This window comes from Stenella coeruleoalba (assembly GCF_951394435.1).
Source record: "Stenella coeruleoalba genome assembly, chromosome: 7".
Taxonomy (NCBI): Eukaryota; Metazoa; Chordata; class Mammalia; order Artiodactyla; family Delphinidae; genus Stenella; species Stenella coeruleoalba.
In genome coordinates this window covers 10,363,335-10,380,138 of record NC_137153.1, presented here as the reverse complement: position 1 = coordinate 10,380,138, position 16,804 = coordinate 10,363,335, and the positions used below count along the sequence as shown (strand labels likewise).

The following is a 16,804-nucleotide window of genomic DNA, read 5'->3' as shown; positions in this document are numbered from 1 at the left end:
CGGGTCCCGAGGCTCGCGCCTGGGTCTGTGTCCGGGGTACCTGGTGGCACCCGCTCCTATGCGGGCAGCGCGTCCCCACTCGGCCGCGCTCCCAGCCTCGGCGGCGGCCTCTCAGGTCCCCTCCCCCGTGCCCCCGGGACCTACCCTGGACCCCGGCAGCGCCCGGGCGCGGGAGGCGGGCGGCCGGCCTCCCCAGCCCGTCCTCCTCCTGCTCAGTCTCTGCTCTCCGCCCTCCTCCTCCTCCCCTGCTCCTCCCCCTCCCCTCCCCTCCCCTCCTTTCCCCTCCCCCTCCTTTCCCCTCCCCTCCCCTCCCTCCTCGCCCCTCCCATCCCCTCCCTCCTTGCCCCTCCCTCCTCGCCCCTCCCCTCCTCCTCCCTCGGGCCCGGCAGGCGGCGGCGGGAGCGCGCAGGCAGCGAGCGGAGCTCGGTGCGGCCGCGGCGTCTGAGGCCGGTGAGCGGGAGAGCGCGGGGCGTGCGGACAAAGAGGGCGCCGCGCGGAGGTAGGACCTGCCCCCGGCCCCGAGTCCCCGGGCCCCCGCCCCCCGGGGCCGGGTTAGAGCGGAGCTGGGCGGCCCGGCCCGGCCCGGGTCACTGCGGCGGCGGCGCGCGCCCGGTCGCGCGGCGGGAGGACCTGGCGACGCTGGCTGCGGGCGGTCCTGAGCTCCCGAAACTTCCCGTGGGCGCGGGGCGGCGGCCAGGCGGCGGGGGGACCCACCCGGCCCTGCCGGCCCTGGCCCGGGGTCTAGGCGGACGGCCCCCTGCACCAGCCCCGGCGAGCGTCTACGCGGGCGGCTCCCGGCACCAGCCCCGGGGTGTCTGCGCGGGCGGCTCCCGGCACCAGCCCCGGCGTGTCTGCGCGGGCGGCCCCCGCCCCTGGCTGCGGGCGCGTCTACACCGACGGCCAGGCACCTGGACCGGCGTCCACGCGGGCCCGCAGTACCTGCGGCGAGCAGAGGGGCGGTCTGACCCCGCCCCGCCGTCAGGGGCAGCAGTTCCTGCCGACCTCCACAACGCCACCCGGTTCCCCTGGACACGTCCGCACTGAACTGGGGGTAGGGGAGAGCGGTGCAGGCTCTGGTTTGAACGCTCTTTTCCTGAATGGCCCCATTTTCATATTAAGCCCTCGGTTCTCAGTCCAGCATTCCATTCTCAAATTCTTTGGGTGATAATTTTGCCAGATTTTCTGAATGGGATTAACACAGGCCGTTCAGAAATCGTTTCTGAGTTTGGCAACCGCTGCCCTGATGGGTGCTGTTGTATTTGAGCTGCTTTCAGGACCGTCTTTAGCGTGTTGTTTAGAATTGTGAACCTTCGTCTCGTTTTGGTTGGGCAGGATTAAACAGTTCTATTTTTAAGAGCAGCGAAGAAACATATGCATTTAATATTGGGACCATGTGCCACAGAAATCACATGAGGTGCGGTTTCTTAACCACCAGAGTGGCTTAAATACTGGGAACTTGGGATTGGAAAGGGATTTCAGGTGGAGGAAACGTTCCTTTGCCACTTTCACCTTCTCAGGTGAGTTGAGTTTACTAAGGCAGCAGATTTCACTTTGAGAGCCGAAGAAATTATGTTCTTATTACGTTTCATAAATCCTATTTATGGGAAGAGTCCTGAATAGTACTTGGTAGCTCTTTCTGCACGCTGAACTAGATACCTTTACGGACTCATTTTGAATTTCTTAGAAAGCCTATTTCGACGCTGGAGTTCAGGCCCCATGTTCCAGAGCAAGGCTACGCTCTTCAGAGGCAGTACTTTTGTGTGCTTTTTGGTTCCTGGCTCTCCTCTGCACCTTTCCCCCAGACGATCACACTTTTCTGTCTTTTCTTCCTCTGCCCCGGTGCCCCCAGAGCAGCGTCTGACATGGATGTTACATGAGCCACTCTCAGGGTCGCGTCGCGTGGAGCGTCTCCCTCGGTGAACTAGAGGAAGATGGATGAGTCGGCCCTTCTGGACCTTCTGGAGTGTCCCGTGTGTCTGGAGCGGCTCGACGTCTCTGCCAGGGTCCTGCCTTGTCAGCACACGTTCTGCAAACGGTGTCTGCTGGGCATCGTCGGTTCCCGCAACGAACTCAGATGCCCCGAGTGCCGGACTCTGGTTGGCGCGGGCGTGGAGCAGCTTCCAAGCAACATCCTGCTGGTCAGACTGCTGGATGGCATCAAGCAGAGGCCTTGGAAACCCGGCCCTGCGGGGGGCAGTGGCACCAACTGCACCAACGCCTCGAGGGCTCAGAGCAGCGCTGTGGCCAATTGTAGCTCGAAAGATCCACCTTGCCCCCAGGGTGGACAGCAGCCTCGGGCGCAAGCCTGGAGCCCCCCGGTGAGGGTGAGTAGCCTGAAGAGGCAGTGCGGTGGGTGACGGTGCTGATGGCCGGTGTGTGTTCTTTAGTCTTTGGATGTTTTCTAAATCAGCTCATGGCTAAAGGAGTCACGTTACTGGAACAGATAGGAGGAATGAGATTGGATATAAATAATTTTTCTTGTTTTTAAAATTCTCTCCCAGATGGTGGGCCTCTATTACGTTTTAAGATAAACCTTGGGAAACAGTAGCAATTATTCAATGAAATCTAAAATACAGAAGTTTTTTATGCCGAGTTTAAAATGGACACTTGGTGCGGTTTTACCTTTTCGATGGCGTTGGGAGAGCCACGAGTATGTATGTATGTGCGCGTGTATGTAGACATGTTATAAATATGTGTGTGGGTCGATCACAAGTAGGACATCGAGCTTTAATTTTTAAGTGGCTTGGAGCCATTCTGTTGGTTTTATGAATGCACAGCACAGAATTTTCTGGTTGGAGGAGTTCTTAACAAATCATGGCCACAGGTAGCAGCGTTTTGTTGCTGTAGCAACAAAACGTCATTGAGAGCCATGCTAAGACAGCAGAGGATGTAGCTTTATGTTGGGTTTTAGAGGGAGTGAAACGAAATGTTTCCATCAGAAAGATTTTTCTTGGGTTTTGGGTTTGGGCTGAAATAATTTGAAGTGAGGCTAAATATCTGGGCAGTTACCACGACTGAAATTTCTAGAAGGTAAGGTCTTTTGAAGAAATGTAAATTATGTTGCCGGTGACGGCACCCCGTGAAGGCATGCTTTTCTCATTTTTGTAAACCTGAAAAGTAGTTGTGGACATTCGATAATTAAAGCAGTTTCAATTTTGTCGGAAGAAACAATCTTGATAATTGGCCAAACTGAGAGAATCCATTTTTAAAGAACAGTTAATCTGGATGAGAATTCTTTTTTCAAATATTCGTTGTAAACACTCAAAACCGGCTTTTTTCATGTGAGGTAGGAATAACCCTTTGGGATGGCATTAACCAGTGTAAATTCACAGATGTGGCCCTCTGGGAGCTGTAGGGAATGACTACCTTCTAACCATTCCTTTCCTTTCTTCTCAAGTTTATCTTTTACAAATGATGTATTTATATCACTAGATGCAGAGTACGCAAAGTGTTTTAATTGCTGGAAAACAGTTTTATCCCCAGGCTCTCAGGTTTCTTTTGGGTCATATTTAATTTTTTTTTTTTAAAGTTAGTGAGAACTTTGGGTTCTGGAGGTTTTCTTTGCTTATTTGAAGGCCCCTAGTTTTGAAATTGGTCTGCTTACAGCGTTTTCTTAGATTGCCTTCTTTTAATGGAGTTTACATGATTAGTATCTGTGGCCTCATGAATATTTCAACCTCAGAACCATGGTTTCTGAGACACCCTACCTAGGTCTGCTTCGCTTAATTAGGGGGTAGATTTGCTTCCTTGGAGGGATTTTGTTTCCTTGTTAATTAGACTGGAGAGGCCCAGCTTCTGGCTGTGAATAAAAGTGTCTCAGTTGTTGACACGTTGCCTTACCTGTTGTGAGGAATGTGGTGAATGTTTGATTACTGATAAAAAGGAATTTAAGAAGAGGGCTCAAGCATTCAGCTCAGTGTCCTTTGGATTTTAAGTTTTCTTTCTGATGTGGAAACTGACAGTGTGATGTTGGAATGTTCATTTATTTGAACTGCTAATCTCCCAAGGTTGAGCTTCACATTTCTTAGGTACATTATTCTATGATTTTGATGATGTCAGTATTATTTTTCTGGCTGATATGATTTTCCTGATTTACTTTATGTTTCTTCTTTGGCATGAGAAAAATTACTTGCCAAGAAGCTCAGTTGAGCTTGAGCCTTAAAATTTGGATAAAGTAGTTGAGGCCAGTAAAAGCAGGAGATGATCATGTCTGTTACTTTGGGGGGGCGGGGGGCACAGAGAGTGGAGGACAAGACAATGAACAGACAAAATTATTCAGTAATGTGGGTTGATGCAGATGCTGTAATTCTTGTCAAAAGCACTTCTTTTCCCCCCAAGTCTAAAATAATTTCTCATTAGCAATTACTGGTACCTTCTACTTTGAAATATTCAAAACAACCAGGTCTACGCAAACAGCCCAAGGACCTGAAAGATATATACATTTCAGAAAACGCTCCTCTTAGTTTTTACTTTATTTTATTTTTAAAATTTATTTTATCGAAGTATGGTTGATTTACAATGTTGTGTTAGTTTCAGGTGTACAGCAAAGTGATTCAGTTATACATACATATATATATATTTTTTATATATATATATATATATATATATACACACACACACACATGCTTTTTCAGATTCTTTTCCATTATGGTTTATCCCAGGATATTGAATTAGTTCCCTGTGCTCTACAGTAGGACCTCCTTGTTTATCCATTCTATATATAATAGTTTGCATCTGCGAATCCCAAACTAGAAAATGCTTCTTTTAAAAGTGAGACCCGTGGAGTTGTCAGCTAGCCCCTGAGGTGTCCCCTGGGTGAATGACATCATAAATCCTAGATCCTCAGCTGTTCTGACTCGACCCGGGGGTGTGAGAGCCTGTTCCCACGTGTGGTGGAAGCCACTGCTGATACCACGTAGGATGCTGTTTGGTTATTGGTTATGTTCTGCGTTCCATTAGATCGTGGCCATGTGGCTTCCTCATGCGTGTACCTCAGGGAGACTGGGTGTTATCAGCAGATACGAACATTTCCAACGTGTGACACACATCTTGTTCCCAGAATTTTAGTGTTTCCTGCCTCATAGGAAGGAAGAAATGGAAGAGTGTTGGGTCGGCGTCACCACTGGAAACCACCAGCTCTTTACGCCAAGTAAAGAATCCCTGCTGGTTTGGCGCCAAAGTGGACCAGTGGGACGAGGAGCAGGGAGCGGGTGGCTGCAGATACTTGCTTCCATGGGCTGAAAAATACCTGCAGAAGGTGGATTATATATATATAAGTATGTACAGAGTTCGATGTGGACATGTTTGATTAATCCCTATAGAATTGTGACCTAGTGGAATAAATTTCTGCTTTCTAGTTGTGGCTCCACTGGTTCCAGGTCTGATACCTGTGCGTGTATCTGTCTGTCTAGGTGCTGATACTTAATGATTTCACACTGCCGCTCCCTCAGAGCGAGCATATTCAGCAAACACTGATCACATGACCCCTGATTTACACTGACTTGCACTTGTATTCTTTCCTTTATCTAGCAAATATTTATCAAGCACTTACTAGGTACCAGGTACTGCCCTAGCTGCTGGATAGATAGTGCTGGGCAAACCAGACGCAGATTCTGCTTATGAACCTGTGTGTCTGGTGGGAGAGACACACCTGTAATAGCATGATAACAGTACAGGTAGGTCATTACAGGTGCTAAGTGTTAGGCTGGGAGCTGGGGAGATGACAGGCGAGGGCCTGGTTTAGTGCGTGTGTGTCTGTCTGTGTGTCTTCAAAAGCTTCTTCAGGCCGGGGCATCTGAACTGAGGTCTTAAGGGTGAAATGGTATTAATTAGTTGAGAGGGGTTGGCGGGGAAAGGGACAGAGTATTCCAGAGGTCCTGACCTACGGCCGGATGCGGCAGAGCTCCCAGGAAAAAACAAGGACAGTGAGTGAGAACAAAGCGAGGGAGGGGCTAGTGACCTAAGAGGAGGCCTCTGGTGCAGCGCTGGGCCGGGAGCCACCCAGGACCGCGTGGCCATACTGGTCAGTGCCCTGCCCTTGGGGCCGGAAGGAAGGGTCCTTGGGACCGAGATGGCCATCGGGCTCAGGACATGCCTGGAGCGTGCCTCAGAGGCCTGGGGGACGGGGAAAGAAGAGGGGCACAGGGGAGCTTTCCTCCCTGCTGCTTTCATTTCTCCATAGTGCCAGCGCCCTCTCTCCCTGCAGCTGACTGTTAGGGGCTGAAACGTGTCCCCCCAGGCTCATAGGTTGAAGTCCTGGCCCCCAGGTCTTTAGTGTGAGGCTGCGCTCAGGAGTGGCACCTTCGAAGAGGTGCTTAAGGTGAAGGCAGCTTACGCGGGTGCGTCCTAATCCACAGTCTGGCGTCCTCCTAAGAGGAGATCAGGACGCAGAGCCGGGTAGAGGGGACACGGCCAGCCCTCTGCACGCCGAGGAGAGAGGCCTCGGGGGTAGCCAGCCCCGTCGACATCTCGGTCTCAGGCGCGCAGCCTCCAGAATGATGAGATAAACGCCTGTTGTTCAGTCGGCCGGCCTGTGGAGCCCCAGTGCCGCCCGTGGATGGGCTCCTGCGGGTCAGCCCCGCGTGGCTTTGGTCCCCTTGGTCCCCTGCGCGCTGGCAGGGCTGGGCCTACAGGCCTGTGGGAGGGCGGGGTTAGGCCTCTGCGCCCTTGGATGCTGAGTCGCCTCGAGTGGACCTTCAGCCCCTGCCAGCCCCACTGGTGGAGCCTGGCCGGCTGGACTGGCGGGGTCCAGGAGCCGGAGGAGGGCGGGGAATGGGGGAGGGGGGAGGGGCTAACGCCGTGGGGCGGGGCCGCGGTCGAGCGTGCACGTCGGGGAGAGTGGGCGAGCACGCAAGAAACAGCAAGCAAGGCAGCAGGTGGGGAGGCCCCGAACTGTGCGGTGAGATACAGGATCGTGCCTGTGATGAGGGTCGTGGAGGAGGTGGGCGAGAGTGGGCAGGACCCGCTTCCCCTGGCCAGGGGGTGGCTGTCAGGGCACAGCGGGAACCATCCCTCCTGGACCCAGGAAGCAAGACTTCCAGGTAGTGGTTTGGACCGAGGGAGAGGTTTTGATGTTTCCCAGTGGCCGAGTCTAAATAGAAAAAGGTGTTTGTTTTTGCCAAACACTGTGTTGCAGACATTCTTGACCTCTTCTTATTTATTCATCGTGTCATCCTTGACCCCTGCTCAGTCCTCCTGTCCACCTCAACCCTGGCCGCTCCCTTGTTCCTGAGTCAGGCCTGCATCGAGGCTCAGGGCTGGGATGGGCAGGGAGCCTGTGTACAACAGGAAAATGCTGAATGAGTTTTCTTTGTATCACATTTGTATCTTGTGACTGTTACCGTGTAAATCTCAGACAACCCTCCGCAGCTAAGGAGTATTGTTATTTAAAAAATGTTCAAAATGTAAATTGCAAAATGAGTTCCTAAAAACATTCTGGCTGTAAAAACGTTCGCCACTTTGGAAGTATAATGTGTGTCCTTCTGTGTCTCTTCTCATGTGTTTATATGTGTATGCATCTGGTTGTTTTGATTCCTGACATAAGTGGGATTCCGTACTCTGCATATCTGATGACTAGAATATATCTGGGAAATCTTGTCATGGCTCAGCACATCCACCTACCTCGTTAAAAAGAAAACACCTGTTTATTGAGGTATACTATACCTACGGAAGAGTGCACGAATTGTGAGTGTACAACTCACTGAATTATCATGCTCCATGCTTTTTAAATGAGTGTATACTGTTTTTCTCTCCATTAAAAAAATTAAAGGTAATATGTGCTCATAGTAAGAAATTTGTGGTAGAGAAGGATGTAAAGGGGAAAATCAAGGCTTCTAATCTGTCTGTCCCTAATCTCCAGAGGTGAGCACTGTGCAGAGGTTTTTTTGTGTGTTCCCCCCCCCCCCCAGGAAAAAACTGAATAGAAATAGGATCGTGTTATACGTGCTATTCTGCAATTTGAGGTTTTCTCTGAAATGGCGTCTCTCTCAGAGCTTCCCGTCTGCTCTCGTTGCTGGTCAGGAAGGTATCCTCGTTTTATGGATGAGGGAAGGGTAGCTGGAAAGGCCTAGAAACTCGTGCAAGGCCCCCCGCTGTCAGGATGGAGCCGGCCACCACCCCAGGCCTGTCTGCTCCCTGCTTCGCCCCCTTAACCGTGTCCCCCTCGTCCTCGCGCTGCTGCGGCCCTGGAAGCTTTCCTCAGTGTAACTAGCGGGGCTAGTTACAGCCACCGTCCCTGGTGCCTGTTTTGTTCTGATAAAAAGGGGCAGGCGGCCCCCATGCCATGGAGGTAGGTGGGCCCAGCCCTTCCCCGGTGTGGCTGGCACGCTGGGAGGTGTGGAGGTCTGGGTTGTGTTGGCCGCTGCTCGGCTGCTCTGGGCTCCGTTTCCCACCCCCCCCCCCCACGCCACGCGGGCCTCTCACTGTTGTGGCCTCTCCCTTTGCGGAGCACAGGCTCCGGACGCGCAGGCTCAGCGGCCATGGCTCACGGGCCCAGCCGCTCCGCGGCATGTGGGATCATCCTGGACCGGGGCACGAACCCGTGTCCCCTGCATCGGCAGGCGGACTCTCAACCACTGTGCCACCAGGGAAGCCTTGGGCTCCGTTTCTTCACAGGAACGCAGAACTGGAGGGCCCGAGGCTCCACGCGGGGCCCGGGGCCAGGATTGCTGAGTTTGGTTCACCCGTGACTCTTAAGAACTTTGTGGTGCCTGGCCCATAGGACACACTCAGGAGAGGTTTGTTGAACGTGTATTAGTTTCCTGTGGTCGCTGTAACGAAGCGCCCCCGGCCGGTGGTTGAGAACAACAGAAGTTCTGGGGCCAGAGTCTGAAATCCAGGTGTCGGCAGAGCTGTGGCCTCCGCTGGCTTCTGGGGGCTCCCGGCACACCCCGCTGTCCTCGGCTTGTGGACGCACCCCTCCTGTCCCTGTCTCCTCTTCACAGGGCCTTCTGCCCGTGTGTCTGCGTCCCCATCTCCCCCCCCAGCCGGGCGGGCGCGGGGTGCACGGTATTGGGGGTCCCGTGCGCCCCTGGTGGAGCCACTGCACGCCGCGCCCAGGATGGCGAGGACTCGGGTGCCACTCGGGCGTGGGTCAGGCGGGCTCTGCGCAGCAGCACAGCGTCCTGGGGTGCACACCTTACCCTCGAAGCAGCCTTGCTGCTGAGGCACCCTCACTGTGGAACTCAGGCTTCATCCTCCCGAGCTTTTGTCATAAAGACTGCGTATATCTCCTCATTTTTTTCTAACCTTCGAGACTTCTGAGAGCAGTGATGCTAAAGAGAGAACCCGTGAGCTCCAAGCACCCTGTGCGCGGCCCCGCCATGCTTGCCCTTGGCCGAGCCTGTGCCCTGTCCGGAGGATGGAGTGCTGGCCTCTTGAAGACTGGCAGACATGCAGCTGCAGACACAGCTGCTTCAAGGACGGCCCGTGAGTGGGCTCCTCCTGGTAGTGGGGAAGGGGATGGAGGTGCCAGTCCATGTGGTTGGCGGTAGCAGTTAAGGAGTAGATGATTTGTCTTGTGGAACGTGGAAGAAGGTAGCAGTAAGCAGGCTGTGCAAGTGAATTACGTTGCAGTAAACATAGCGCAGAAAGGCAAGGCCTGCCAAGTTTGAACTTTCTTCTCTTAGCCTAAGGAAGTAAAAATTCCTCCAAGTATTTTTTGCAAGGACAGAAATCCTTTCGAAACACTCTGTGTTCACTGTTTATAATTCAGCAATGAATGAACAGGGGTGAATTTTCATTATTTTAAAATGTAGTGAGAACTGCCCAGGATGAAATGCGGGTTTGCTGTAGGGACTCCATCCCTGGGTGTAATTCATGTGAAGGACCCCCCTCCTTCCCCACAAATAATCCAGCAGCGACGGAGCAGAGCCTCAGTGTGGGTACCAGCAGCCCTGGCATCGGTGTAAGTTTCCTGGAAGGGTGTTTGGACACCAAGGATGAACATTAGATTTCTTACGAGGGGATTAAATTCCTGTAGAGCTAAGAAATCTTCTAACACTCTTCATTATATAACTGCTTGGTTTTTAAACATATATCTTTAAAGAACTTTTAAAAAGTTATTTAACACGTTAAACACATGGATTAAACAATGTATGTAATAAATGAAACCTCAGAGCTTACATTTTTATTTGTCAGCTCATTTGAAGGGACATTTAGTTAGCGGACGTCTCATTTTTTTTCTCCCATGGTTGAGTTTGTCTTTTAAACACACTCTTTGATATATTATTTCCGGCATTTCATATGTTTTTAACCTTTTCTCCCCCGCAGCTGAGCACAATTGAAGTGCTTAAGTCTTTCAGGCTAAATACGTTACCACTTTTGGTCAGTCTAATTACTTTCATTCCGTATTACGTATTCCATAGTATGTAATACCATTAGCATTTTCATTTTTCTGTTTTCTACTTATTTTTATGACAAGTCCATAATATTAGAAGATACGGAAACCCCAAACTCTTGTCATACAAAGGTAGTGATTTTGTTGAAACCGAAGTGTTGGTTGAAGGTCGTCATTAGGTGACAGTGTGAAATATTTGCCCAAGAAAGCCCAGCTGTGGCACCAAAATCTCTGGTCTCGCTGAACGAGGTGCGAGAATGTAGGAAGTGTGACTTGAGGACCACTTGCGTGGTGGTGAAGCGATGGAGCCTTGGTGTTAGTCCTGGCCTGGTGACTTGCAGCCAATGATTTCTGTTCCATAGGCAGGCGTTTCCCCTTCTCTAAAACGAGGGATTTCTGTATCTGAGTTCCTGTGCGGCCCTGAAAATTCTGGCACGATCGCCCAAGCCAGGGCCAGCTCCGGCCGTGAGCTTTTAGGACGGACTGAGGCTGGTGTCTGGGTATCGTCTGGGTGCGGTGACCTGCGATGTGCCTCTGAGTCACCCCGGGACACCGGCATCTCCTCGGTGTCCCCTGGAGGCCCTGCCTGCCACAGGGACCTTCAGACGGACGGCCAGGCTTTCAGCAGGAAGGTGGGGGCAGCTAAGAGCCCGACTTGGGGCTGGTTTGCTCGCTGGGCCTCCTGGGCGGAACGACCTCCCCCTGTTCCGCCCGCAGTGTCATCCCGCTGCCTGAGGCCCCCTACAGCTGGGGACAGGGTGTCCCCATGTCCAGGGATGCTGCCCTTTCGAGGGGCCTGAGCCCGTCTCACCGCCGTGCTGTCCCACTCTGACCGGCAGCTGGCGGGCGGCGTATTTTTGCTGAATGCGGGTGGGAAGCAGCTGAGCTTCTCTGGGGTCGCACAAGCCTGGGCAGAGGAGGGCGGTGACTGTGGACTGGGTCCTGCACACAGGGACACGTGGGGTGGGAGTGGGGAGGGATGCTGTTGATAGTTTGCAGAGTCCACGGGAGGCATCGGGGACCGTCTGGGGCAGCGGGGGCTTCATCCGGGGTGGGGAGATGTCCCAGAAAACGGAGGCTCCTTCGGACGGGTCAGGGGGGACTCGGGAGCTGAGTCTTCCTCTGAACGAGAGCTCCTTTCTGAGCGCTGGAGAGCAGACCATGGGGCAGAACAGGCAGGGGGTTTGGCACCAGGCCGACTCCCCTCTGCTCCTTGCTACCTGCGAGGCTCTGCACCTTCCTTAGCCCAACGTTATTCGTGGAGCCGTGAGGGTCCGCCCTGCAGTGCCTGGGCCCTGGGACGCTCAGATGCCGGTCCTCTTTCCAGAAGTGAGAGCTTGGAGTGCCCTCTGTCAGTTACGTGGTGCAGTCAACCTTGTGTGCACGCGCGCGTGCATGCTGGTGGAGTCTGGTGATTTAATCAACCCACATTTGTAATGTGCACGTCATCAGGCATTTTGTTCTGTTTTAAACAGGCAGCTTAAACTTTAGGTGCACAAGCTGTTCGTGAGTTAGTGACTGCGAGTGATGCCAAATCTGGTTTCGTCCAGGTTCTGCCACTGGCTGGGTGTGACCCTGGGCCTGGGCTGTGAAAGGAGCTGGGGCCCTCATGTCTCTCCTCCTGCTTCTGTGGCCCCAGCGGCCGTGGAATTCCTTGTGTGCTGGCCAGCCGTGACTGTTTCCTCTCCCTCCCTCCCTATCTCTCTTTTTGATGATGTGGGGAAAATAATAGCTGAAATAATTTAAAATACTTATCTTTTGACTTTGTTCTTTGGCATGGTTTTGAAAAGTCTTAGATTCCTAAGACTTCTGTAAGAAAGACTAGGTGTGCTTTGTAGTTTGGTTCTAATTTTTAAAAACTGGTGTTAGGAAAGATTACAATGGCCTCACAAGGGTCCTTTTGGATGCTGGATGTAGAATGTGTGTTTTATTCCTTGTGGCCGATTTTTGTTTACCCCTCTCACCCTTGCCCTCCCCTCCTTCCAGAGCACCCCCGTGATGTTTTTAGATAGACACTCTGGTTAATCTATCCATGTTTTGGTTCTTTTTATATCTCCTACCTAGAGCAGCTGATCACTTGTTTATGTGACTAGACCCATCTCTGGCTAAATAAGTACATTTGTGTAGCTGGTAACTTTCTGATGAATTTTGAAAATGCAGCAACAGTGAAGAGCCTTGCAGTGCTTCCACTTTTAATAAGTCTGGATTTTTTTTTTTTAAATGGAGCTTCTATTTATAGTTAAAATATTCACTTCCTGCCTTTGTAGGGTAAGAAAGGACACTGAGTGAACATTTTATGAAGATGATCATGTACTGTATTTTAAAGTCTCTGGAGAAGGACATTTCAAACCTTGTTGACAACTTACTCCAGACGCACACTCTTCGTAGCCAGGAAGTTCTTTTTTCTTTTTTTTGTATCAAATACAAATCCCTGTCGTTGCAGTTTAATCCCATTCCTCTCGTCCCGTCCCTAATGGGAAAGAAGTGCTCCTAACCATCCCTTATCTGGCCTAAATACTGCACTTCCTTTACGTGTCCTCTTAGGACCTGTTTCCTAATGTTTTGATCGTTTTAGTCGCTCTTCTTTGGATGCCCGCCAGCTTCTGCTCATGCTTGGGTTCCGGTCCAGAGGAGCCCTGAGCCTGGTCAAGAAGTTCTGGGTAGAATAGAGCCTCGCGCTGTGGAAGGACTATCACGTGACCCTCCTGAGTGCAGTGCTCCTTGTATATCTTTAAAAATAACTCACTGCGTTGCTGATTCATGCTTCGCCTGGACCCTCAGATTTTTTCTTCCTGAAAGTTCGGTTTTCTCCCATCTCTTATTTGAGCCCTTAGTTTTGAGTACCTTCCTAATTAAACCACCTCTTGTTTCTGTAATCCTCACGGTGGAGTCAGGAACCATCCATGGGAACTGAAACCTGTCCATCCCAAATGCTGTTTCTGTAATAGAGAATTATCATATGTGGACCCTTGATCTTAAACACATACTTAACTTGTTTATTCCATTTATTTGGAGGATTCTCTGCTCTCATTTGGTATTTGTTCTCTAACTCATGATTTTTTTTTAGCTTTGTCTCCTGTACCAAGTTGTACGTTACTTGAGAGCGGGAATCTTGTGTCTTGTGTCTCTTTTCTGTCCTTTACGGTTGAAAACGTAGTGGGTGTTCATTTCAGGAACTACATCTTGATGGGCTTGACAGTTCAGATTCCAGGACCCCAGGTCCACTGGACCGACCCTTTTGTCTTCATAAGAGAAAGACCTCACCACACGTATCCCTCTGGTGCCCTGAATTGTGTTCATTCTCCATGATCTAAGACAGCTATGAGTGTTACCAGAGGTTGGGGAAACTTCACTGTCATCAGGTCCTCTGTGGAAGGTGGCCCTCGCAACGTTTGCGTCACCCCCACCATGGTGGTCTAGAAATAATGTTTCCTAGTTTTTTAGAAAGAATGTTCTGCTGAATTGAATCAAAAGTCTTATGAAAGTTAAAATATGTGATCTGTTATCTCTCACCCCCGACACATTGTCACTCTGACACAGAGGAAAAGGAAGTGGATCTAATAGGAATTAGCTAGCAATGATGGTGTTAATCTTCACCAAACACCTTCTTTATTTTTTTTTAAATTTTATTGAAGTATAGTTGATTTATAATGTGTTAATTTCTGCTGTACAGCAGAGTGATTTAGTTATACATATATACATTCTTTTTCATATTCTTTCCCATTATGGTTTATCACAGGATATTGGATATAGTTCCCTGTGCTCTACAGTGGGACTTTGTTGTTTATCCATCCTATATGTTATAGTTTGCATCTGCTAATCCCAAACTCCCAGTCCATCCCTCCCCCACCATCCCTCCCCCTTGGCAACCACAGGTCTGTACTCTATGTCTGTGAGTCTGTTTCTGTTTTGTAGATAAGTTCATTTGTGTCGTACTTTAGATGCCACGTTTAAGTGATATCATACGGTATTTGTCTTTTTCTGACTTTGATTAGTATGATAATCTCTAGGTCCATCCATGTTGCTGCAAATGGCATTATTTCATTCTTTTTTATGGCTGAGTAATATTCCAGCCTATATATGGACCACATCTTCTTTATCCATTCATCTGTCAGTGGATACTTAGGTTGCTTTCATGTCTTGGCTATTGTAAATAGTGCTGCTGTGAACATAGGGTACGTGTATCTTTTAGAATGATAGTTTTGTCTGGTTATATACCCAAGGGTGGGATTGCTAGGTCATATGGCAACTCTATTTTTAGTTTTTTGAGGAAACTCCATACTGTTCTCCATAGTAACTGCACCAACTTACATTCCCACCAACAGTGTAGGAGGGCTCCCTTTTCTCCACACCCTCTCCAGCATTTGTTATTTGTAGACATTTTGATGACGGTGATTCTCTGACTGGTGTGAGGTGATACCTCACTGTAGTTGTTTTTTTTTTTTTTTTTTTTGCGGTACACGGGCCTCTCACTGCTGTGGCCTCTCCCGTTGCGGAGCACAGGCTCCAGATGTGCAGGCTCAGCGGCCATGGCTCACGGGCCCAGCCGCTCCGCGGTACGTGGGATCTTCCCAGACCGGGGCACGAACCCGTGTCCCCTGCATCGGCAGGCAGATTCCGAACCACTGTGCCACCAGGGAAGCCCCTCACTGTAGTTTTGATTTGCATTTCTCCAATAATTATCGATGTTGAGCATCTTTTCATGTGCCTTTTGGCCATCTGTACGTCTTCTTTGGAGAAATGTCTATTTAGGTCTTCTGCCCATTTTTCGATTGGATTCTTTGTTTGTTTTTTGTTATTGAATTGTATGGGCTGTTTGTATATTTTGGAAATTCAGCCCTTGTGGGTCGCATCATTTGTACATATTTTCTCCCAGTCCATAGAGTTGTCTTTTTCTTTTGCTTATGGTTTCCTTTGCTGTGCAACAGCTTATAAATTTGGTGAGGCCCCATTTGTTTATTTTTGCTTTTATTTTTGTTGCCTTTGGAGACTGACCTAGGAAAACGTTGGTATGATTTATGTCAGAGAATGTTTTGCCTTTGTTCTCTTCTAGGGGTTTCATGGTATCTTGTCTTCTGTTTAAATCTTTAAGCCATTTTGAGTTTATTTTTGCGCACGGTGTGAGGGAGTGTTCTAACTTCACTGAGTTACATGTGGCTGTCCAGCTTCCTAACAGCACATGCTGAAGTACCAAACACCTTCTGATTGCTCTGCTTGCAAGTCTGCTGTTGGAGTGAAAATGTTACCTGTAATCAAGGCCTCGGTTTTGGTGCAGGTGATGGAGATACCGAGTAATTCCTGTGGTCGGCACTCCTGCGGATGGCAGGAAGCACAGGTGATGATGTGGGTAGCAAGGAACGGCACCTCCACACCCTAAATCCCACGAGAGGCATCATGCACGGTCAAAATTAAATTAAAATTCCTGAAAATGAAGTGGTCCATCTGGAGGAGCAGCCAGCCCATCAGACAGGCTCGGTGACCTCAGAGATGCTTCGCACGGCAGATTCTGGGCGTGCTGTACGTGGTGAGTTTTCTGTCAGAGGAGCGTGATGCTGCATCCATGTTTATTATGCAAATTCGCATGTGTTGCTAGGTTTATTTAAGTTTCTTCTTTGTGAGCCTAGCTTTCTTTACTTCCTGGACTGAGAGGCAAGTTTATTTTTCACATTAACCTGATATGTAAATTTCTCACCCCTCTGCTGGTGGCTTTTTTCTCCTTCCAGTAGTGGCATCAGGTCCGGGTCTGGGCAGGGAGTCCTAGCATTAACAGCTGGCTGGTGTCTTATCTCTGTTTAGCTGCAGCCCTGCTGCGGTCCACCCATCCCTTCTGTAACTGGGGTGTGTTGGCCAGGGTGGGATCTGTTCAACATGCCTTACATATAAATGTTGGAGTTTCAGAAGGTATGGAAACAGGTTGTGTTTTGCTCGTTCTATACAGATTTTTTCCTCTGTTACTGGATTGAAAGGTCACAATTTCATGGAAGTTACCAGACACATTGGTAACTTAAACCAAAGAGTAGAATAGGTGAATTAAAGACAGATTGAGGCCAAGACTGATTTTCAGTTTGATACTTAGTATCAGTTTTTCTAGTCAATTGAGTGTTATCTGACAAGTATGCAGCATTCCCAGTTATTGGCAGCTATGTCCTGATAAGGCAATCTGCAAAGCTGGGAGAAGTTAGATCACAACTATCTATCAGTAACTTCAGGGCGAAAATAGTAGCAGTCGTAGTTCAACGGCAAAGTCAACTTTAAACGGTCTGATATCACTTTAAGAGCTGATCCTATGCAGTAATGTGCGTGGGATTCAAGAGAGTAAATTCTTGACTACCTGACCTTGGGGGAAAAATATGTAGCAAGATGTTTTGTGATCTTGAAAGAGTGAAGTAATACTTCAGCAACTTGGTGTTCTGTTGGTTGCATCTAGGCGAGCCATGACTGAATGCGTTCTGTGCTCCAAGAACTTGT

General features: G+C 49.9%; 1 protein-coding gene across 8 annotated transcripts in view; it reads left to right on the top strand.

The window, feature by feature from the left end:
- The first annotated feature begins 379 nt into the window (after nucleotides 1–379).
- The window catches only part of SH3RF1 (SH3 domain containing ring finger 1), a 159,412-nt gene continuing 142,987 nt past the window's right edge, over nucleotides 380–16,804 (top strand). For 3 of the 8 annotated variants that reach the window (XM_079926341.1, XM_079926339.1, XM_079926333.1), the window contains exons 1-2: nucleotides 387–499; nucleotides 1,850–2,324. In XM_079926341.1, coding sequence (XP_079782467.1) covers nucleotides 1,932–2,324 — 393 coding nt within the window. In that variant the 5' untranslated portion in view covers nucleotides 387–499; nucleotides 1,850–1,931. Of the gene's footprint in view, nucleotides 1,518–1,849; nucleotides 2,325–16,804 lie in introns of all 8 variants that reach the window. The other 5 variants (XM_079926335.1, XM_079926338.1, XM_079926336.1 and 2 more) reach the window with 5 other exon arrangements.